The 22,604-nt window shown below is 46.6% G+C and overlaps 1 protein-coding gene across 2 annotated transcripts in view; it reads right to left on the bottom strand.

The window, feature by feature from the left end:
- Positions 1-10,347, bottom strand: part of Cog7 (component of oligomeric golgi complex 7) — a 67,340-nt gene extending 56,993 nt beyond the window's left edge. For both annotated transcript variants that reach the window (XR_009057614.1, XM_057779735.1), the window contains exons 1-4: positions 10,076-10,347; positions 6,626-6,774; positions 6,072-6,188; positions 269-437 (exon numbers count right to left, since the gene is read on the bottom strand). Coding sequence is in view for 1 of the 2 variants with exons in the window: in XM_057779735.1 (XP_057635718.1) it covers positions 269-437; positions 6,072-6,188; positions 6,626-6,774; positions 10,076-10,244 (604 nt within the window). In the remaining variant the exon portion in view is untranslated. The remainder of the gene's footprint in view (positions 1-268; positions 438-6,071; positions 6,189-6,625; positions 6,775-10,075) is intronic.
- Between the last annotated feature and the right edge of the window lie 12,257 nt (positions 10,348-22,604).

The following is a 22,604-nucleotide window of genomic DNA, read 5'->3' as shown; positions in this document are numbered from 1 at the left end:
TAATTCAATCAACACAAAGTTATTTAAAGACTCTTTTTTTTCTTTTTTTTGTTTTTGGTTTTGGTTTTTTTGCTTTTTGGTTTTTTTAGACAGGGCTTCTCTCTTTAGTCCTGGCTGTCCTGGTCTCGGTTTATAGACAAGGCTGGCTCTGAACTCACAGAGACCTACCTGTCTCTGCTGGGATGAAAGTCATGAGCCAACACCGACTGACAACCAAGTTTTATGTCTATGTAGAAAGGTACCCACCGTTGAAACTTGCCACACTCACCTACAGACTGCGAGGTGAACGCTGCCACGATCTGGGGGCTGGCCAGGGCCTCCAGCCTGTTCTTCAGAGCCTCCAGGTGCACACACTTTTCTGAGTAGTCTGGAGTATCCACAAGCATCACCAAGCTGTTCTGCATCCCAGTCAGCTTTGCAGAAATTACAGCTACGTCCTATAAAAAGACCAAACAGAAGATGCTCATCTTGAAAGATTTCCACTACTGCTGATGGAGGCTATTCGTTCATTCCCGGCTTCCCAGACCTGAAATAATCACACAGAAGCAATATTATTATTATTATTACTTTTTTTTTTTTTTGGTTTTTCGAGACAAGGTTTCTCTGTGGTTTTGGAGCCTGTCCTGGAACTAGCTCTTGTAGACCAGGCTGGTCTCGAACTCACAGAGATCCGCCTGCCTCTGCCTCCTGAGTGCTGGGATTAAAGGCGTGCGCCACCACCGCCCAGCAGAAGCAATATTATTTAAAACACTGCTTGGACAATCACTTAAGCATATTGCTAGCTAGCTTTTATATCTTAAATTAACCCATTTCTATTATTTTATATTTTACAACAGGCTCGTAGTTTACCGGCAAGATTCCAACCGGCGGTTACACAGCTTTTTCCTGACTCTGCCTTTTTTCCTCCTCTATCTGCTTGGAATTCCCGCCTTGCCTTAGTCTGCTAAGCCACTGGCCTAAAAGTTTTATTCATTAACCAATAAAAGCAACACATATAAGGAAGAACTTCCCACACCACACTACTGCAACTGGAATTAGATAAAACACATTAGAAGGCAGCTCTTTGGGGCTGGAAAGATGGCTCAGCAGGTAAAGGTGCTTGCCATCTCTTCCTGAGTTCCCATGGCCTTCCCAGGGTCCACATAATGGAGGGAAAGAACTGACTCTTACCATTTGTCACCTGACCACCACATGTATACCATGGCACAAGTGTTTGTATATACATACATACACACAAAAGTTAATTTAAATTTTTTTTTCAGGGGCTGGAGAGAGGGCTCAGCAGTTAAGAGCACTGGCTGCCCTTTCCAAATGGAGACAGAGGAGTGGATGGAGGGGAGGGTAGAAGGAATGTGGGGCCTGGGAATGGGAGGAGAGGAGGGAAGAAAAACTGTGGTCAGTATGTAAAATAAATAAAAAAGGAAATTAAAAAGGGCACTGGCTGCTCTTCCAGAGGTCCAGAGTTCTATTCCCAACAACTACATGGTAGCTCACAACCATCTACAGTGGAATCTGATGCCCTCTTCTGGCATAAAGTCATACATGCAGATAGAGTGCTCATACATAAAATAAATAAATAAATAAATAAATCTTGAAAAATTCAGTTAAAGAAATAATTTATAAAAGTAAAAAGGCACATAAAAATTATGTTTAATGTTATTAGTACCAAAATAAATACAAATTAAAGGAAGTATCATTTTCCTTTTTTTTAAAAATTTATTTATTATGTATACAATATTCCTTTCATGTATGCTTGCAGGCCAGAAGAAGGCACCAGATCTCATTATAGATGGCTATGAGCCACCATGTGGTTGCTGGGAATTGAACTCAGGACCTCTGGAAGAACAGTCAGTGCTCTTAACCTCTGAGCCATCTCTCCAGCCCAGGAAGTATCATTTTCTTCTAATTGAGAAAGCTTTTGAAAAATTATAATGGTTATTTTTGGTAAGGATGCAAAAAAAATCTGGTATCAGAAATGCATAGTGTCTGGGGCTAAGGAGATGACTCGGTGGTTAGGAGGGCTTATTGCTCACTAGAGGAGCTGAGCTCAGATCCCAGGCGGCACCCATTCCAGGAGGCTCACAACAGCCTGTAACTCAGCTCCAGGTTTCCAACCCACTCTTCTGACCTCCACACCCATAGTATGTCCACTCAGAGACACACAGAGATATGTAAATAAAATTAAAGTATTTTAAAATGTATACTGTCTTACTGGAAGGCAATTTAACAATGGGTTAAGAATCTTAAAAATACAAGATTGGGGAAACGGTTGGCAGGAGCACTTGCTGTGCAAGCCTGCTACCCTGAGTTTGATCCCTGAAACCCACGATGGAAAGAAAGAACAGATAGCCCTCTGACCTCCAGATATGAGTGCTGTGGAACGGACATACCAACACTTACACACATATCATACATGTGCGCGCACACACAGACCACACAAAAGTAAATAAGAAAGTATTTCCAGGACTAGGAATGTGACTATGCGAAAGTACTTGCCTAGCATGGCCTAGAGCTTGGTTTCATCGCCAGCACTAACAAAAACAAGAAATCACATCTTTTAACTTGGTATTTTCTTTTCTACAAATTTGTGTTAAAGAAATAATCTGAGGCTGGGCATGATAGCATACACCTTTAACATCAGCATTCAGGAGACAGAGGCAGGAGGATCTGTGAGTTAGAGACCAGTCCGGTCTATATAATGAATTACAGACCAACTAGGGTTACACAGTGAGACCCTATGTAGTAGTTTGAATGTAATTGGTCCCCCATAATCTCATATGGAGTGGCACCATTAGAATGTATGGCACTGTTGGAGTGGGAACAGCCTTGATGGAGGATGTGTGCCATTGCGGGGACAGGCTTGAGGTTTCCTATGCTCAGGATACTGTAGCCCAGTGTCTCAGCTGACTTTCTGTATCTTCAAAATGCAGGACTCTCAGCTACACATCTGCCTGCCTGCTGCCATGCTCTTTGTCATGATAATGGACTGAACCTCTGAAACTGTAAGCTGCCACCCCAATTAAATATTTTTCTTTATAAGAATTTCCATGGTCATGGTGTCTTTTCACAGCAATAGAAACCCTAACTAAGACAAAATTAAACTAAACTAAAAGTAAAAGAATCTAAGGAATTCTGGTGTGTGGTGGTGCATAAACATAATGCAAGCACTTGGGAAGTAGATGCAGAAGGACTAAGGCTAGTCTAGGCTACATGAGATCTTGTCTGAAAGGAAAAACAAAAAGCAAAACAAAACAACAACAACAACAAAACCCTGGGACCTGAACAGAGACAGAAAGTTCTCAAAAGAAAGAGGAATGGCTAAGAAATATCTCTCTCAAAAATGTTCATCATCCCTAGTAATTGGAAATGCAAACCAAACGAACTTTGAGATTTCATCTCCCCCCAATCAGAATGACAACAAATGCTAGGGAGGATGTGAGGGAGAGGGACCCTCACTGAACTGCAAACTGCTACAACCACTATGGAAATCAGGGTGAGAATTCTCAGAAAGCTAAAACCAAATCAGCCGCACAACTTAGCTACCCGACATAATGCCCAAAAGACTAGATACCCTATTCCACAGATATGTGCTCAGTCAAGTTCACTGTGGCTGCAGTCACAGTAGCAAGGAAAGGGAAACAGCCTGAATGTCCTTCAGTCTATCAGTGCATAATGAAGATGCAGTGCATATACACCACGGAATACTACTCAGTGTAAAGAAAATGAAGTCATGAACTTTGCAGGCAAATGGATGGACCTAGAAAAGATCATCATGAGTGAGGCACCCACACCCTCACTCTGGTGACAAATACCGCATGTTTCTCTTTGAAAGTTCCCAGCACCATATCTTCATATTTGAATACAATCCTGGAGTGAGTGCAGAAACCAGGAAAGTAAAGAGTGACCACTGGGAGTGGGAGGGGATGGAGCAGTAGAGAGGAAAACAGCAGGGCACATGTGATCTGAAGAGGGAAATGGGGAAGGCCGCCTCTAGTTAAGGAGGGGGAAGAAAATAAGTACAGGAGGAAAGAGAAGGGTAAAGTAACAGTAAGGATGTCTGAAAAGTCCAACCATCTACCTAAAAATACCTATAATATACATAAGTAGGTGTGTAAATATGTGTGTATGTGCAATGGAGAGAAAGGCTAAATGAAATTTTCCCATCTGGGCTAACAATGCTCCCTCTCAGACCATAGATAATCTAACAAAACCCCCAACACCAAGCATGAAAAGCCGTCTTTTTAGTTATTGGTCAGGGTTATTGTCCAAGAGACTGTCAGAACGTTACAGGTTACTGCTGTTGCTCTTGGCTTTCTCCTAGTGTAAGTCCTTATTTCAGAAGACACCATCCACTTCAGACATAGGGCCCAGAGAGAGGGCCCTGACTGAACTGGAATGGACCTGAATGCCTCCTCCCTGAGAACTAGCTTCCATGGTACTAGAAAGCACCATGCAAGTTTCTGGGAGAGGAAGCAAATAACACCTATGAACCATAACAACCAGCTTGGCATGATAACCCTAAGGGGGGCAGAAGCAGCAAGAATACATTGGTAACCGGCACCTCAACCTCAAGACCCACTCAACAGGAGGGATGTCATGCCTGGTACTGGATGCCTAGACAACCACCCAGGGTTAGAAAGTCATGAATCTTGGAAGAGAACCTACAACCACCACTTTACTAAACCAGCATAACCCTAACTACACTCTAAATATTGATACCCACAGATCAGTGTACGTAGAGGGCAAAAATGCCTTGTGCACACAGATAAAAACTGGAGAAGTCAGGAAAAGTTAAAAATACAGCTGACCTCTCCAAAGGTTTCTCTGTGCAGCCCTGACTGTCCTGGAACTTGTCTGTAGACCAGGCTGGACTTGAACTCACAGAGAGCTGCCTGCCTCTGCCTCCCAAGCACTGGGATTAAAGGCATGAGCCACCATCACCTGTCTAAAATAATTTTTTTAAATTAAACAAAACTGTCTATATTAAGAAAATCCTGCCAGGTGGTAATGGCACTTGCTTTTAATTTCTACACTCTGTAAGTTCAAGAAAGGCCTGATCTACACAAAGAAACCCTGTCTCGAAAAACCAAAAGTAAAAAATAAAAAAATTTTTAAAAAATTAAAGAAAATCCCAGAGCTAGAGAGATTATTAAGAGTACTGGCTGCTCTTCCAGAGGACCAATGCTCTCTTTTGGCCTCTGAGGGCACTAGACAAGCACACAGTGCACAGATATACATTCAGAAAAAAAAAAAAAAAAAAGAAACATATGAAATAAATAAATACTTTCTTTTTTAAAAAAAAACAAAATCCCAACACTTGGAAGACTTCAGTGCTAGGGAGTTTCAGTCTGGGTTACTTGAGACTTTTCTGGGGTAGGGAAGACTGTCGAATGAAAAACAAAGTGCACAGCAGCGCCCACAGCACGGTGCTGGGGGGTGGGGGGACATCTGGAGGAGCAGCCTAAAGCTGGCAAGTGTCTACAGGCAAGAAATTAGGGGCCTGGAGAGTTGGGTTACACTATGCTTTGCTTTATAAGGATTCTTCACACCACACCATTTTACTGCCTGTGCAAACAGGTTTCAAAGTTCTCCTGTTTGTCACGTCTGCAGCCTCTGAGGAGTGAAGTCACTTGCCAGAGCTGCACTCACCCCACCTCTGCCTGTGTATGTCCCCTGGGCTTCAGTCAAGCAGAGGAGGCAAAATTAAGAGGTGGAAGTGCTTGGGAAGCTTCTTCTGGCCTCCCCCAAGATGGCCAATTATTCTGTCTGCTGCTATTGATGTCCTTAAGGCAAGTAAGATAGCTTTCTCCAGGGGCTGGAGAGATGGCTCAGCGGTTAAGAGCATTGCTTGCTCTTCCAAAGGTCCCAAGTTCAATTCCCAGCTACCCACATGGTGGCTCACAACCATCTGTAATGGGGTCTGGTACCCTCTTCTGGCCTGCAGGCATACACATAGAAAGAATATTGTATCCATAATAAATAAATAAATATTTAAAAAAAAAAGATAGCTTTCTCCAAGCCCCAAGTTCTCCCCTAAACGCCTTGAACAGTGTGCCCATAAATGAGCATACCTGAGTTTTGAAGGTCTCCTCAATATCAGCACTTAATGTGCTCCACTTATCAGCTTCCTGGAGAGATTCTGCAGCAAGCTGCATTCTGGACTTCACCTGGTCAATTTCCACCAATACCTGAAAGAGAAACAGTGTACACAATTCAGTGGCAGTCCCCTTTGGTGACCTAAAACTGTTTTATAAGTGTTCTTACCCTTCCCCTAATTTTTTATTATGATGATGATGATGATTATGATTATTATTATTATTATTATTAAAACCCTCCTGTGTCTGCATGCATGCCTGCATGCCAGAAGAGGGTACCAGATCCCATTATAGACAGTTGTGAGTCATCATGTGGTTGCTGGGAATTGAACTCAGGACCTCTGGAAGAGCAGCCACTGCTCATAACCTCTGAGCCATCTCTCCAGCCTCACCTAGATAATTTGACTGAGAAGACAAGTTAGGTGGAAAGGCAGCCTGGGAGCCAGATAGCGTTCTGAGTTCTAAATCTCCTGTGAGCGAGAGCATCTGCTGAACAGTAGAAACCACATCAAAGACAGAAGCCAAAGTACCTGCATCGATTGTGAAGTGTCCTGCTCAAATTTTCTAATGTCCTCTTTGACAAGAATCATTTGTTCTTTCAGAAAAGATGCCTCCTGCTTCAGGGCTTCCACATCACGGAGCACTTTGGGCATGTTCTGAAGGGCCTGGAGACTTGTTTCTGCAGCAAAAATTCAAGAATGGCACTGTGCACCAGAGGTAGAAACTGGAGCTGGTAGGGTGGGAAATTATCACATGTGTGGTGACATAAAGGAAACTTTCCCTGTAACATTACCAATCAGCTTTGAGAATCTGCAGGGAATGTGTGGCAAAACTGGGATCAGAGAGGTGACCTCAGCCAGGACAGTGTCCTCAGCAGAATGAAACCCTGTGCCTCAGAAAAAATCACTATCAACCTGATCCAAGACCAACAGAAAGAATGAAAGACATAGGTATGGTAGTGTGGGCCTGTAGGATTACTGTGAAAAGTGATGCCAGCTTAGGCTACATAGGGAGTTCCAGGTCTGCCTGGATTACAATAGTGAGACATTGTCTCAAACAAACAAAGAAGTGGGGGATGATGGCTCCATGACTAAGAACAATTACTGCTCTACCAGAGGATGGAACATGGATGGGGTCTCTAACTCTAGCTCACGGGATCTCAGGGCACCTGCACATGTGCACACATGCACATAATAAATCTTAAACACAACCCAAGAGCTGGGGCTGTAGCTCACTGGCAAGGCACTTGTTAAGTATTATGTGAGTTTAGTGCCCATCTGCTTGCCATGGACTTTTTTCTTGTTCTCGTATTTTTATTTTGTTGGACTTTTTCTGGGATATTTTTCTTCTAATTCCAACCCTTTCAGGAATACACTCAGTTTTCCTAATTACAAAAAGCAATAAAAAGCTTCCTGGGGGTTGGGATTGCAGGCTCACACTACCACACCTTGTCCTTCATTCTGTCTTGTCGTCTGCTGGTCTTGGGTCAGGTTGCTTGCTCCTCAAGCACAGTTTTATTCATCACTCTACGGAGGCCATGACCCCAGCTGAGGTCATCTCACTGACCACTGTTTTCTCACATAGTCCCTGAAACTTTAAAGGACAACCTGGCTTCAACACAGCGGGGGGGGGTGGTATTTATCAAGTGACCTTCAAATATGGTTTCGTTTTTATTTGCCAATGAACCAGGTTGAGGACACCTTTAAGAGGTGTTCGTCCAAAATGAGTAGCTGCTATGAGTCTCTACCAACTAGAGACCCTCAGTGATGCTGCAAATAGATACTTTAACTACCCGACAGCATCTGAAATGAGAGACTAGGAATTCTAACCACTAGAGCTTCTAGGTGTCTAGTGTGCTCAGAATCTGGGAAGAGCCTTCAAAGTGGAATGAAGGGCTGGGGACAGGGACATGCCTGAGCTACCAATGAAAGCCAGTCTGTATCATGTTTTCCCTTCATATACATGTAATCTTTTGGAAATTCATAAGGTGAATGCCAGCTCCGTGAGCTGGGGCCACCATCCTGATGAACATGAAAACGGAATCGTAAACCAAACCCAGGTGCTTTTACTTTTTGGGACCCATGAGGATGGATGCATACGAAATGGCCATGGCTGCAACAGCCTAGAGGCAGGAACGCCACTGCCTCCAGTCAGTCCTATGTCCTTAGGGCTGAGTACCGTTCCACAGCATCTATTCTCTCGTCTGGTTGGTGTGAGGCAGGGCCCAAGATCTGTGTTTCTAACACTTCTGAACACAAGCATGTGGGTCCCGGGAGCCACTGCTCCCACCCTCAGACCGAGGGAAATAGACCCTGGAAGCTGAGCTGCAGCACCATAACTCAGGCTACGCGGCACTGTGTGGTCAGCACAGTGAAACAGCAAGGAGGAGCACCGAGTCATGCCCCTATTTCTCTCTCTCTCTCTCATGCATATCCACGCATATTCACTCACTCTCTTTATCACACACCAATAAATAGATGCAATTTTTAAGTTAAAAAATTGCTATAAGCCAGGCGGTGGTGGCGCACGCCTTTAATCCCAGCACTCGGGAGGCAGAGACAAGCGGATCTCTGTGAGTTCGAGACCAGCCTGGTCTACAAGAGCTAGTTCCAGGACAGGCTCCAAAACCACAGAGAAACCCTGTCTCAAAAAAAAAAATGCTATAAATCTGCAGGACATAGCATCACAGGCCTGTAATCCCAGGCACTCCAGATGCTGAGGCAAGACTGCAAATTCTTCCTTGGTACATAGAATGAGTTCAAAGCCAGCCTGGGCACCTTAGTAAGACTGTCACAAAATAAGAGTATGCAAGGACCTGGGTTTAATCCACAGCGTGTACACACACACACACACACACACACACACACACACACACACAGTAAAGGTTTTCATTCAGGATGATCCATCCTCCTCATATTACAATGGATTTGTGCCGGTCCCATATACTAATAACTACTAGGATCAGTTAACTATTTAATGCTCTTAAGTGCTTCCTTATACCAGACTTGACAGAATGTATCTATAATCCTAGGGCTTGGGAGTCAAAGGTCACCCACCCTTCACTGTACAGCAAGTTCAAAGCCAGTAGAGGCCACAGGAGACTCCCCAAAGAACTTCTTTCAAGATTTATTTTTTTAAATTACGTTTGCTCTGTACATAACTACAGGTGTGTCTGTGTGTCGGTTCATACAGGCCCAAGAAGGTCTTTGAAGCCCCTGGAACTGGAGCCCCCTGATGTGCGTGCTGGGAATTAAACTCGGGTCCTCTACAAGTGTAGTGTGTGTTCTTAACAACTGAACCATCACTCCAACACCAAAAGAGGTTTTTTGTTTGTTTTTTTTCAGTTTTCCAAGACAGGGTTTTCTCTGTAGCTTTGGAGCCTGTCCTGGAAACTGGCTCTTGTAGACCAAACTGGTCTCAATCTCATAGAGATCCACCGGCCTCTGCCTTCCGAGTTTTGTTATTAAAGGCGTGCGCCAACACCACCCGGCCTTTTTTTTTCTTTAAGATGGGTGGGGGACACATATTTGTAATCCCAGAATTAGGGAAGCTGAGGCAGAAGGAGAATCACTGGAGTTTAAGGTTAGCCTAGACAACACAGACTGTCTCATAAGAAAACAAAGTGTGTGTGTCTGTCTGTCTGTCAGTCTGTGTCTGTGTGTGCCTGTTCTCGTATAGCCTTGGATGGCCTCAAACTGACTCTGCAACCGAAGGAATTCATTCCTGATTCTCCACCACCACCACCACCACCTCGACAGTGCAAAAATTGCAGGCGGCCACCACCAAGCCCAATTGTTTTTTTTTTTTTTGTTTTTTTAGATTTCAAAGGAAATGTTATGGCTTCGCCAAAGGTGAAACCTGACGTCCATAACTCAGACTACTTCACAACTCGCTTTCCCACCAAGGAAGAGGCTTGGCCCTGGGCCGGGTCGAGCAGTCGGGCGCTCAGGGTCGGGGAGGTGGGCGTCTACGCGGCTCACCCTCCACGGCGTGGTTCACCTCCTGGATGAACAGCTGTAGCTTCATCACCAAGTTGGCTGCGTGGCCGTCCGCCTTGCCCGCCGCCCCGTCTTTGGGGCCGGCTCTGAAGGCCGCATTGATCCAGTCCTTCACGTCGAAGTCGTCAGCCAGGAACTTGGAGAAGTCCATGGCGCCTCCGAGCTGGCGCCGAGCGACACTGCCTACGGGGCGGCCGCCAAAACCCGCCGCACCGCAACTTGTCGCCCCGTCAGCGCGCACTCGAGGAGGCCGATGTCCCTCATCGGGAGCCGTACTCCTTCCGGAAGTCAGTGCCCGTTACCATAGCGACTGCTGCGCTGGCGGCTGTGGGCCCGGCACTGTCCTAGCAGGTAGAACAGTTCTTTTTCTGTTAATATTTTCCAAGCAGTAAACCAAGTACTTCCTAGAAAACCGTCCCGTGCGTCTGCACGTATAAACCCCGACTTCTCCTGAGAACTATTACTGTCCTAGCGTGTGACGAAGGACTGAAGCGGTTGGCAACGGGCTCAGCCGCCCAGCTAGGAAGTGGCTATGTTGGGCGGGCTGTGAAAAGATACTTAACCACCATGCCTAGTTTCGGAGTTCGACCCCCAGCACCCACAAACGGAAGGCGAGAACTGACACCCACAAGTTGTGCTCCGACCTCATGACCCTCAACACATGCACACAGGCATCTAAATAAAATGAAATTTTAAAAAAGAAATTGGCAGCCCGGCATTCTAGCCATATTTGCTCCCTGTTCGTTCCTGAAATATCCTAAAGTGTCGCGGCCCCCCTTGTCCAGCAAGGATGACGCGACCACCAGAGCTCTTCTCACTGCAGTTTATTCCAGGACTTTATTCACAGCTTCCTTCTCTTTCCTTATCTCTCTCTTCCTCTCTTCCCCGGGCCAACCTCTCCCAGCCCTTAAGTAGGCCTGGGCCGCCAACCTCAGATTGCCAGGTGGGCACTGCCCATAGGTTCACGCATATGCAAGCAGCTGACAGTCATTGCATGATAATAGCATAAGTCAGGCTTTAGCCATAGGAGTTGATTATCACAGAGAGCACTCGCTTTCGGGATCGCGGAGGGCGGGAGCCAGCACCATCAGGTGTGACTCCACACAGCTCTCTACATTGCCATCAGGTGTGGCTTCACGCAGCTCGCTACAGTTCCCCCTTTTTGTTTTGTAAGGCTACAGGCAAGAGTAGAGGTCTGATCTCTGTTAAAAATGGAACATGTGCTAGTGTCTGTCCAGGTGTCATTCACCCAGAGAACACTAGACCTGTCCGGTGTCTTTTTACAGAGGTGGGAGTTAGACACCAACCCACATGCAATCAGACTTGCTCTTCTTGAGGTTGATGTATGCTTACCTCAAGTGCAGTGCGCAAGCCTCGCATCCTGTGCTTGCTTCTATCTCTTCTAAGATAGATAGCCAAACTTGGGGAAACTGTCCTGCTTCAATGGCCGTGAAGGCCTGAATGATCATAACTGCATTGCAATGCTGTGAAACCCTTATGTGACAGACGCACCACAGGCATACCAGGGAGGCAAGCACCATTAAGCCTGCTAGGGCTCCTACTCCCACCCACTCCTTCAGATGATCCATGGAGTGATCCAGGATAGTCCTTCTGCCAGGCTGGTATCCATGCGTGTGGAGTTCACAGTCGCAATCGTCATCCGAAGCTTTTCCAGTTGTTTTCGAATTCACCAGACCAATTACCTAAAAGATATCTAGACAATTCTTTACAGATTAGCTGCATGGGTTAATCTTTCATACTGAATGCTGGTCACACACAGCCCTGGATGGATAGAAATGTCTGACAGACTAGGGTATGGACTTGCCTCTCTTAACATACCCCAGCTGCCATACCCCCGTGGCACATTCATTCTTGTCAGCTGAGTGCATGGAAGACACCTTCTCCCTCGTGCACCTCTTTGGCTTCCCTAGCAGCTCAGCTGATCCTGCTTCTGCTAAGTGACCATATGTTGCATTCTCATGAGTTGTCTGATCTTACACAGGATTTAAAGATAAATGCCCATGACAACAGGTGTTGAGATTGCCAGCAGTAGGGTTCCTAATCACCATTAGACCCAACCTCCCATTTGGGCTATGGTATTCTACCAACCCTTTGGCTAAAACAGTACACACAGGTACCTGCTCTTACAATAGGGCAGTCTCTTGATTTAAATTCGTTCTGTCGCAGACTCTTCAGCAGCGTGCAGAGCCTAAAACTGCCATTGCCTTTTTCTTGCCCCGCAGCTGTGCTGCGTTCTCGGGCAGCCCTGTGGGGTCTGTGCTCCAGCTTGTCTCAGCTCCAGCACTTGTTGCATTTGCTGATACTCTTAGCACTGCTGTGGCATCCGCCAGGCTAGGCACCGACTGCTGAGGCAATGTGCCTTCCACCACAGCCACCTAGCAAAGCTCTGCTCCAGCTGCCTTTCTGCCCCAGCTGCATTCGTTCTGGGTCCAGACTGGTGCACGGAGTGGAGCAGAACTCAGGAAAGCAGGCTTGCTGCTCTGCCACCATTGAAGGGTCCCCACTTACACGTTTTAGGGGATTTGGGCGTTGTCAATCTGTCTGGCTACTTCCTGCTGAGCGGGGACGTTGCATTCTTACTGCCATTTTCAGCTGCGCTCAGACACAGGTCGCAGCAGTGACTGGGGAGAGGCGGAGACTCTACCTCCCCACCGAGCTGGAAGGTGGAGGCGAGGGAGCACAGAACAGCCCTGGTTGTGCTGCGCTTCTATGCCCTGAGGCACACGCTGGGAGTGGCCTAGCGTTCTGGCCTTGTTGGTCCTCAAGGCAGGTCCTGGGTGTTTGCAGCTTCACAGACCCTCAACACTGCTTGGCCTTGGAGCCGCAGCTGCTCACACTCCACTGCAAACTCAGGAGGTCTCGGTAATTCAAACCACATGAATCTAACTTCTTTCCTTAGCGTACCTTGTTCCGTGGCAAAATTCAGATCTCTACCAAGCTTGTCCCAGGATGACACATTAAGATTGCCAGAGACGGCAAACCAAGGAGCAATTGTGTCACATTTAGTCAAAAACCTTTCCAATGTGCTCCTTAACAGCTCGTTAAGAGCCAGAAAAATCAGGTGTGATGTTGAAGCGCCCATTCTAAAATCCCATTCTTTTATTTTTACTTTAAACCGTCCACTTTGGTCGTGGCTCTCACTTCGATCCGTCTGCTATAGTCGCAGCTCTCATTACCCCCACTCTCCCTTCTACCGGCGAGAGTGGAAAACCCGCTTTTTTCGCGGATCCCCAGTCTTTACCTGAGGATTATCCGGTGCACCCCCTGACTGCAGCAAGTTCTGGGCTCCACGGAGAGAGGTTTGGAGGATCCCCGTACGCGGCACCACTTGTCTCGTCCCCGTACGGGCCACCAACTGTCACGGTCCCCCTTGTCCAGCAAGGATGACGCGACCACCGGAGCTCTTGTCACTGCAGTTTATTCCAGGACTTTATTCACAGCTTCCTTCTCTTTCTCTCCTTATCTCTCTCTTCCTCTCTTCCCCGGGCCAACCTCTCCCAGCCCTTAAGTAGGCCTGGGCTGCCAACCTCAGATTGCCAGGTGGGCACTGCCCATAGGTTCACGCATATGCAAGCAGCTGACAGTCATTGCATGATAATAGCATAAGTCAGGCTTTAGACATAGGAGTTGATTATCACAGAGAGCACTCGCTTTCGGGATCGCAGAGGGCGGGAGCCAGCACCATCAGGTGTGACTCCATCAGGTGTGGCTTCACGCAGCTCGCTACACTAAAGTGTCTGTCTTTAGACTCCTGAGTAGCTGAGATAAACTCAGTGTGTAGCTACGAGTAATGTTGCTACTTTTCCATTCTCACTAAATGCACGCAGCACTTCCCTTTTATTTTATGTGCATGAATGTTTTGCCTGCATGTATGTCTGAACCACCTGCGTGCCTGGTGCCAGCAGAGGCCAGACGAAGAATCTGAAGAATCTCCTGGAAGTGGAGTTTTACAGGTGGTTATGGGTGCTGGGGATAAACGGAGGTCCTCTGGAGGAGCAGCCGGAACTCTTAACTGGGTCATGTCTCCAGCCCTTCATAATCCTTTTAAATTTCTATAGAATTGATAATGGTACCCCCTCTTTATTTCTGATTTAATTTTAATCTTCAAAAAGCCAGCTCTTCCTTTAATTTTCCATTTTCCCATCAATTTCTCCACTAATTAGTTTTCTTTTTTTCTTCTTTCTCTGAGTCTGTTTGCTTTTGTCTAGTATACCAAAGTAGAATTTTGGTTTTTTTTTTCAATAGAATTTTTTTTTTTGAAGACACGGTCTTATTATGTAGTCCTTCTAGCCTGGAACTCCATGGCAGTCCTGACTGAGTCTCCCAAGTGTTGGGATTCCTACCTTGAGCCACCACACCATGGTCTAGTGTTGATTTCTAATTTAATTCCATGTATTTTGAAAGCATACTTGATATGACTTAAACTGTTCTAGACGTGCAGAGATTTGTTATGGCCTGTGTTAACACTGGTCTGTCATGGAGAGGGTTCTAAGTGCATTTGAAAGCACAAAGGAGGAGAATGGGATGTTGTGGAAAAAAGGATACAGCTAAAGATAATAATCAAAAGAAGCCAGAAGCAGGACAAAAGTCTGTGTTTTCTCTCACTTTTGGATCTATATTTTACATAAATGCCTAAAATCACATCTGACCTGAGAGCAGAGGGGGTATGGAACAAAAAGGGGGGGATGTTCAGAAGGGAATATACTTAAAGTACTGTTGAAATAAACTGTCTTTATGAAACCCAGCACCATGTATAAGGATCATTCACTATGAAGAGGAGGAAGAAGAACAAATGTACAATGGATGTGGTGGTACATGCCTGTAATCCCAGCGCTTGAGAGGCAGAAACAGGATTGCTTGGAATTTGAGGCCACTCAGGCCTATACAGCAAGGCCCTGTCTCCTAAAAACCAACTAAAAACTGTAGAGAGCCGTGTGGAGTCACACCTGATGGTGCTGGCTCCCGCCCTCCACGATCCCGAAAGCGAGTGCTATCTGTGATAATCAACCAATATCAACTAGGCCTGACTTATCACGCAATGATTGTCAGCTGCTTGCATATGTGTGGACCTATGGGCAGTGCCCACCTGGCAATCCGGGGTTGGTTGCCCATGCCGACTTAAGGGCTGGGAGGTTTTGCCTGAGGAGAGAGGGAGAGAGTGAGTGAATGAATGAGAGAGAGAAAGGGAGAGAGAGATATAATTGTAAAAAAGTCCTGAATAAAATGCTTAGCAAGAAGAGCTCCGGTCGAGACCAGCCTGGTCTACAAGAGCTAGTTCCAGGACAGGCCCCAAAACCACAGAGAAACCCTGTCTCGAAAAACCAAAAAAAAAAAAAAAAGAAGAGCTCCGGTGTTGCGCATCTTCCTTGCTGGACGAGGGGGTCCATGACAAGTGGTGGCCCGTACGGTGAACCTCCAAACCTCTCTCCATGGAGCCCAGAACTTGCTGCAGTCAGGGGGTGCACCGTATAATCCTCAGGTAAAGACTGGGGATCCTCGAAAAAAGCGGGTTTTCCGCTCTCGCCGGTAGAAGGGAGAGTGGGGGTAATAGGGCCGTGACTATAGCGGACGGATTAAAGTGAGGGCCACGACCAAAGTGGATGGTTTAAAATGAAAATAAAAGAATGGGATTTTAGAATGGGCGCTTCAACATCACACCTGATTTTTCTGGCTCTTAACGAGCTGTTAAGGAGCACATTGGAAAGGTTTTTGACTGAATGTGACACAATTGCTCCTTGGTTTGCCGTCTCTGGCAATCTTAATGTGTCATCCTGGGACAAGCTTGGTAGAGATCTGAATTTTGCCACGGAACAAGGTACGCTAAGGAAAGAAGTTAGATTCATGTGGTTTGAATTACCGAGACCTCCTGAGTTTGCAGTGGAGTGTGAGCAGCTGCGGCTCCAAGGCCAAGGAGCTCCAGGCGGCTCCAAGGCCAAGCAGAGCTGAGGGTCGGCGAAGCTGCAAACACCCAGGACCTGCCTTGGAGAGACAAGGCCAGAACGCTAGGCCACTCCCAGCGTGTGCCTCAGGGCATAGAAGCGCAGCCAACCAGGGCTGTTCTGCGCTGCCACGCCTCCACCTTCCAGCTCGGTGGGGAGGTAGAGTCTCAGCCTCTCCCCAGTCGCTGCTGTGACCTGCGTCCAAGCAAGGCTGAAAATGGCAGTAAGAATGCAACGTCCCTGCTCAGCAGGAAGTAGCCAGAGAGATTGACAACGTCCAAATTCCCTGTAAGATAATTTAAGCGGGGCTCCTTCAGAGCAGCAAGCCTGCTTCCCTGAGTTCCGCTCCACTCCGTGCACCAGTCTGGACCCAGAACGAATGCAGCTGGGACAGAAAGGCAGCTGGAGCAGAGCTGGAGCAGAGCTTTGCTAGGTGGCTGTGGTGGAAGGCACATTGCCTCAGCAGTCGGTGCCTAGCCTGGCGGATGCCACAGCAGTGCTAAGAGTATCAGCAAACGCAACAAGTGCTGGAGCTGAGACAAGCTGGAGCACAGACCCCACAGGGCTGCCCGAGAACGCAGCACAGCTGCGGGGCAAGAAAAAGGCAATGGCAGTTTCAGGCTCTGCACGCCGCTGAAGAGTCTGCGACAGAGCGAGTTTAAATCAAAAGACTGCCCTATTGTAGGAGCAGGTACCTGTGTGTACTGTTTTAGCCAAAGGGTTGGTAGAATACCATAGCCCAAATGGGAGGTTGGGTCTAGTGGTGATTGGGAACCCTACTGCTGGCAATCTCAACACCTGTTGTCATGGGCATTTATCTTTAAATCCTGTGTAAGATCAGACAACCCATGAGAATCCAGCATATGCTCACTTAGCAGAAGCAGGATCAGCTGGGCTGCTAGGGAAGCCAAAGAGGTGCACGAGGGAGAAGGTGTCTTCCATGCACTCAGCTGATAAGAATGAATGTGCCACGGGGGTATGGCAGCTGGGGTATGTTAAGAGAGGCAAGTCCATACCCTAGTCTGTCAGACATTTCTATCCATCCGGGGCTGTGCGTTACCAGCATTCAATATGACTCATGCAGCTAATCTGTCTAAAGAATTGTCTAGATATCTTTTAGGTAATTGGTCTGGTGAATTCGAAAACAACTGGAAAAGCTGCGAGTGGTGACTGCAGATTCCACATGCATGGATACCAGCCTGGAAGAAGGACTATCCTCCTGGATCATCTGAAGGAGTGGGCGGGAATAGGAGCCCTGGCAGGCTTAATGGTGCTTGCCTCCCTGGTATGCCTATGGTGCACATAAGGGTTTCACAGCATCGCAATGCAGTTATGATCATTCAGGCCTTCACAGTCATTGAAGCAGGACAGTCCCCTCAAGCTTGGTTATCTATATTTGAGCACAGGATGCAAGGCTTGCGCACTGCACTTGAGGTCTAGTGTTCTCTGGGTGGATGACACCTGGACAGACACTAGTACATGTCCCATTTTTAACAGAGATCAGACCTCTACTCTTGCCTGTTGCTTTGCAAAACAAAAAGGGGGAACTGTAGAGAGCCTTGACCTGTCCGGTGTCCTTTTACAGAGGTGGGAGCTAGACACCAACCCACATGCAATCAGACTTGCTCTTCTTGAGGTTGATGTATGCTTACCTCAAGTGCAGTGCCCTTAAGTAGGCTATGTGTAGAAAGCTGTGTGGAGCTGCACCTGATGGTGCTGGCTCCTGCCCTCCGCGATCCCGAAAGTGAGTGCTCTCTGTGATAATCAACTCCTAATATCAACTAGGCCTGACTTATCACGCAATGATTGTCAGCTGCTTGCATATGCGTGGACCTATGGGCAGTGTCCACCTGACAATCCGGGGTTGGTTGCCCATGCCTACTTAAGGGCTGGGAGGTTTTGCCCGAGGAGAGAGAGAGTGAGTGAATGAGGGAGAGAGAGATATAATTGTCAAAAGATCCTGAATAAACTGCTTAGCAAGAAGAGCTCCAGTGTTGTGCATCTTCCTTGCTGGACGAGGGGGACCACGACAAAAAACTGAACAGCAAAATAAATAAAAAATCTGCAGACATTGGGTAAGTGTTCTGTATATCTTAGTAAGATGGGGTAGTTAGTGTTCTTCTAAACTTATGTCCTTGCTCATCTTCTGAGTTGTCCCACCAATTATTGCAAGGTTTTAAATCTCCAACTCATTATTGTTAGCCAGGTGTAGTGGCACGCACCTTTGATTCCCACACCCGGGAGAGGCAAGTCAATCTCTGAGTTTGAGGCCAGCCTGGTCCACACTGTAAGTTCCACAGTCAGCGTTATGTAGACCCAACCCCATCTCAAAACCAAACAGAATGAAATATGTATTGTACTGCCCATTTTTCTGTTCCAGCTACATTTATTTTTGCTTCAGGTTCCTCAGGGCTGTGATATTGGGTGATATTGCTTCTACCTTTATTGGACCCTAGAGTCCAATCACTGAGGAGTCGCCCCCCCCAGACACCGTCTCTCACCACCACAGCTGATGTAAAAGCATTAATTCTGTCATGACAGGGTCTTCCAGCGTTTGGGAGGCTAGAAAGACCCCGAATGGCTGGTACAGGCTGTTTTTAAGGGGAAAAACCATAGAAGGAAGGGGTCTCTGGGGGTTGTTCTTTAACTGTTATGATTGGCTTATTCAAAAGGGCTATTACCAATAATTGGCTGGAGAGTGGTTGCCAGATCAGACGAGGTAAGGGAAAACATCTGAGGGTCACTTTGTCCCTTTCCCAGAGCCTAAGTCAAAACATCTGTAACTGAGTCAACACCTAAGGGTTATCTTGCCCCTATTCAATAACTGAGTTCTATTTGGAGAACATTCACAAGGACTCAGGATGATGGAAAGTTCCCAACATTTCAGTATGTGTGCCGGCAATTGTTAGGTCCTTGGTTCCCAGGGGGGAAGCGGAGAGCGTTACTGCTGAGACTGAGAGGGCTCAGAATTGTCTTAAAGTTTTACACCTTGAGATGGGATCTCTGTTGTACTCCACTTTGTACGCTAGGCTAGCACTGTATATATAAAATGAATAGAATTGTTTACTAGATCTTAAAAAGTAGATTTAAAAGAAACCATTCTATTTATAGTGTGTATATATGTGCCACAGCATGGTATGGAAGTCAGAAGACAAGTTGAAGTCACTTCTCTCCTTCCTCATATACCTGGAATCAAACTCAGGTAGCCAGTGCCTGTCCTTCATTTGCTGACATCTGGTGGCCCCTAATTAGATCTTAAACAATATTAACAATTAAGACTATAAGGAAGCCGGGCAGTGGTGGCGCATGCCTTTAATCTCAGCACTCGGGAGGCAGAGGCAGGCGGATCTCTGAGTTCGAGACCAACCTGGTCTACAAGAGCTAGTTCCAGGACAGGCTCCAAAACCACAGAGAGACCCTGTCTCGAAAAAACAAAAACAACAACAAAAAAGACTAAGGAGCTAGTTGTGGTGGCGCACACCTATAATCCCAGCACTCAGGAGGCAGAAGCAGGAGGATCTGAGTTCGAGGCCAGCCTGGTCTACAAGAGCTAGTTCCAGGACAGGCTCCAAAAACTACAGAGAAACCCTGTCTCGAAAACAAAAGAACCGAATGTGATTCTAAAGGCCTACAAACAAGGTGGTGTGGAGGGGAGTGGGGAGTTGTCAGGAATGAGGGGATAGCGATGCAAGAAAGCAACTGGGAGCTCTTTCTGCGTCACATGCCTGATTTACAGTTCAGGTGAAGGGAAAGAATGGTCTTGGTGGCCAAAACTGTACCAGCACTCTCTCCTAGCTATCTAGTCAAACATGCTCCAGTACTCCTGGTGTGTCTCTGAAAAGGATGAGGGAACTTCTGTCCCGTGTGTGGGTGTGCACGTGTGCCTGTGGAGGCCAGAGACCAACTTCCTGTGCCATCCACCTTTTTCAGGCAAGATCTCGCAAGGATTACATTAGGCTAGCTAAGAAGTCCAAGGATGGCCTCTCTGCCAGTGTTTATATACAGGCTCTAGGAATCGAACTCAGGGCCTCACTTCTGCAAAGCAAGCACTGTAGCAAGCCATCTTCCCAGGCCAGAATTTTCACCTCTTGTATTTTAATTTTTAATCATATTTAATACTTATCTAAACAGTGACACTGAACATAAGAGACAAGGCTTTATTTGGTTTAGAAATTTCAGTAAATGGAAACAAACTTGAAAAGAAACCTACCTGGAATTCCAAGACCATGGCCAGTTATCTGTATATGCAACTACCTGAGGGAATTGCTTGGTTTAAAGCTGGAGCCAGGGGATGGGATGTAGCTTGGTTAGTCTTTATGACTACCTGACACAGCTAAAGTCATCGGTGAGGTGATGGCCCCGTAAGATTAGGGTGTCTGCACATCTGTAGGCATTTTCCTGATTGGTGATTAATAGGGAAGGACCCAACCTACTATGGGTGGTGCCATCCCTGGGACAGTGGTCTTGGCTTCTACAAGAAAGCAGGCAGAGCAAGCCATGAGAAGCAAGCCAGTAGGTGGGTCCTGTCTGCATTTCCTGTCCTGATTTCCTATTTCCTTGGACAATGAAGAGTGCTATGGAATCATAAGAGAATAAGCAAACAAAAATTGCTTTTCCAAGTTTTTTTAGTGTGTTCTTTTGGTGGCGCACGCCTTTAATCCCAGCACTTGGGAGGCAGAGGCAGGCGGATCTCTGAGTTCAAGACCAGCCTGGTCTACAAGAGCTAGTTCCAGGACAGGCTCCAAAACCACAGAGAAACCCTGTCTCGAAAAACAAAAAATTTATATTTTTAGATATGGGTACTGTCTGCATCTATGCCTGCATGCCAGAAGAGGGCATCAGATCCCATTATAGATGATTGTGATGTGGTTCGTGGGAATTAAGCTCAGTCTCTGGAAGAGCAGTCAGTGCCCTTAACCACTGAGCCATCTCTCCAGTCCCTCCCCATAAATTTGATGGCCAACACTACAAAGAAAAATAACCTGCACTTTCTGGCTTTGGTTTTTCAAGACAAGGTTTCTCTGTGTAGCTTTGGCTATCCTTGAACTCGCTCCGTAGACCAGGCTAGTCTTTTTTTGTTTGTTTTTTTGAGACAGGGTTTCTCTGTGGTTTTGGAGCCTGTCCTGGAACTAGCTCTTGTAGACCAGGCTGGTCTCGAACTCACAGAGATCCGCCTGCCTCTGCCTCCTGAGTGCTGGGATTAAAGGCGTGCGCCACCACCACCCAGCTGACCAGGCTAGTCTTGAACTCACAGATATCTGACTGCCTCTGCCTCCCAAGTGCTGGGATTAAAGGCGTGCGCCACCACTGCCTGGCCCCGCATTTTCATTTAGCAATAGCTTGAAAGCAGTTTTCTCTCACAACAGAGGGAAGATTGCTAACTTCCTACTACACTATCCGATCTCTCCTTCCTTGGCGATCTCTCCTTCCTTGGTAACTAGACCCCAATCTTATATTGTGCTGTACTGCATACAAAATTCCTATTTTCAGAGCTGGAGAGCAGTTAAGAGCACTGACTGCTCTTCAAGAGGACCTGGGTTCAATTCCCAGAACCCACATGGCAGAGCTGACAACCATCTGTAACTCCGTTCCTGGGGATTCACACCAATGCACATAAAGTTAAATAAATTATAAGAAAAATATTTTCCAGTGTGCTTTGCAGCTAGGTGTGGCCAAAATCTAAATGGGACGTGAAGGCAGGCATCATGTGACACTTCCCGGAAGCCTTAGCATACATTTCCCTGTTCTTCCTGTGACTGACAGTGCAGAGGCAACCGTGGCACTGAAGCAGCATCTGGGGACATGAGCATACAGAGCATGCTCCTGGCGGCATGGTAATATAAATGCAGAAGAAAAGCGCGTATAGCCCTCTTTGCTGCTGGATTCGGTTCCAGTTCCTAGTACATGCAGAGGTCTGCAGGTTGCTACCCTTACTGTGAGTTTATCCCCAAATAAACCTTTGTTATACTCCATGCTGGGCTATTATGGAACTCTTTGGTAAAACTTCAGGCCAGCCTGGTCTACATGGTGAATTCCAGACCAGCCCAGGCTACACAGTGAGATCCTGTCTCAAAAACAAAACGGCACCCACAAGCCATCCTAAATCTACTGAAATGATCAAACGTTTTGTGCCATTAATACACACCCAAATAAAATTATTGTTGGTAGATTTCCAATTAGATGAACACAAAAAGACTAGAAAGAATGCATTTCAATAGTCATGACTGAAAAAAAGCCTTCCAGTTTGAGGCAGAATCTCACAAGACTGGCCCTCACCAGCCATTTCAGTAGAGTTCAGGGTTCCTCTTCATACAGATCCAGCCAAGCAGAACTTGCTGAAGCGTGCATGCCAAAGAACCCAGCACACAGTAGGTACTCTCAAAGTATTGGTGGACTGTTAGCTTGAGTTACCAACCCTCTGCTCCAGCACCTCAGCTTGTCAGAATGCTGTTCTTCGTCATGTCCTCGCGTGTCAACAGAAGGCAGTTGCCTTCCAACCTATCACTTTGAAATGTACCCCAATGGACTCAACACCAGGCAAATTTGTACAC

The sequence above is a fragment of the Chionomys nivalis genome, chromosome 8 (genome assembly GCF_950005125.1).
Source record: "Chionomys nivalis chromosome 8, mChiNiv1.1, whole genome shotgun sequence".
Taxonomy (NCBI): Eukaryota; Metazoa; Chordata; class Mammalia; order Rodentia; family Cricetidae; genus Chionomys; species Chionomys nivalis.
The sequence above is the reverse complement of the archived record's forward strand: the minus strand, read 5'-3'. Positions and strand labels throughout refer to the sequence as shown.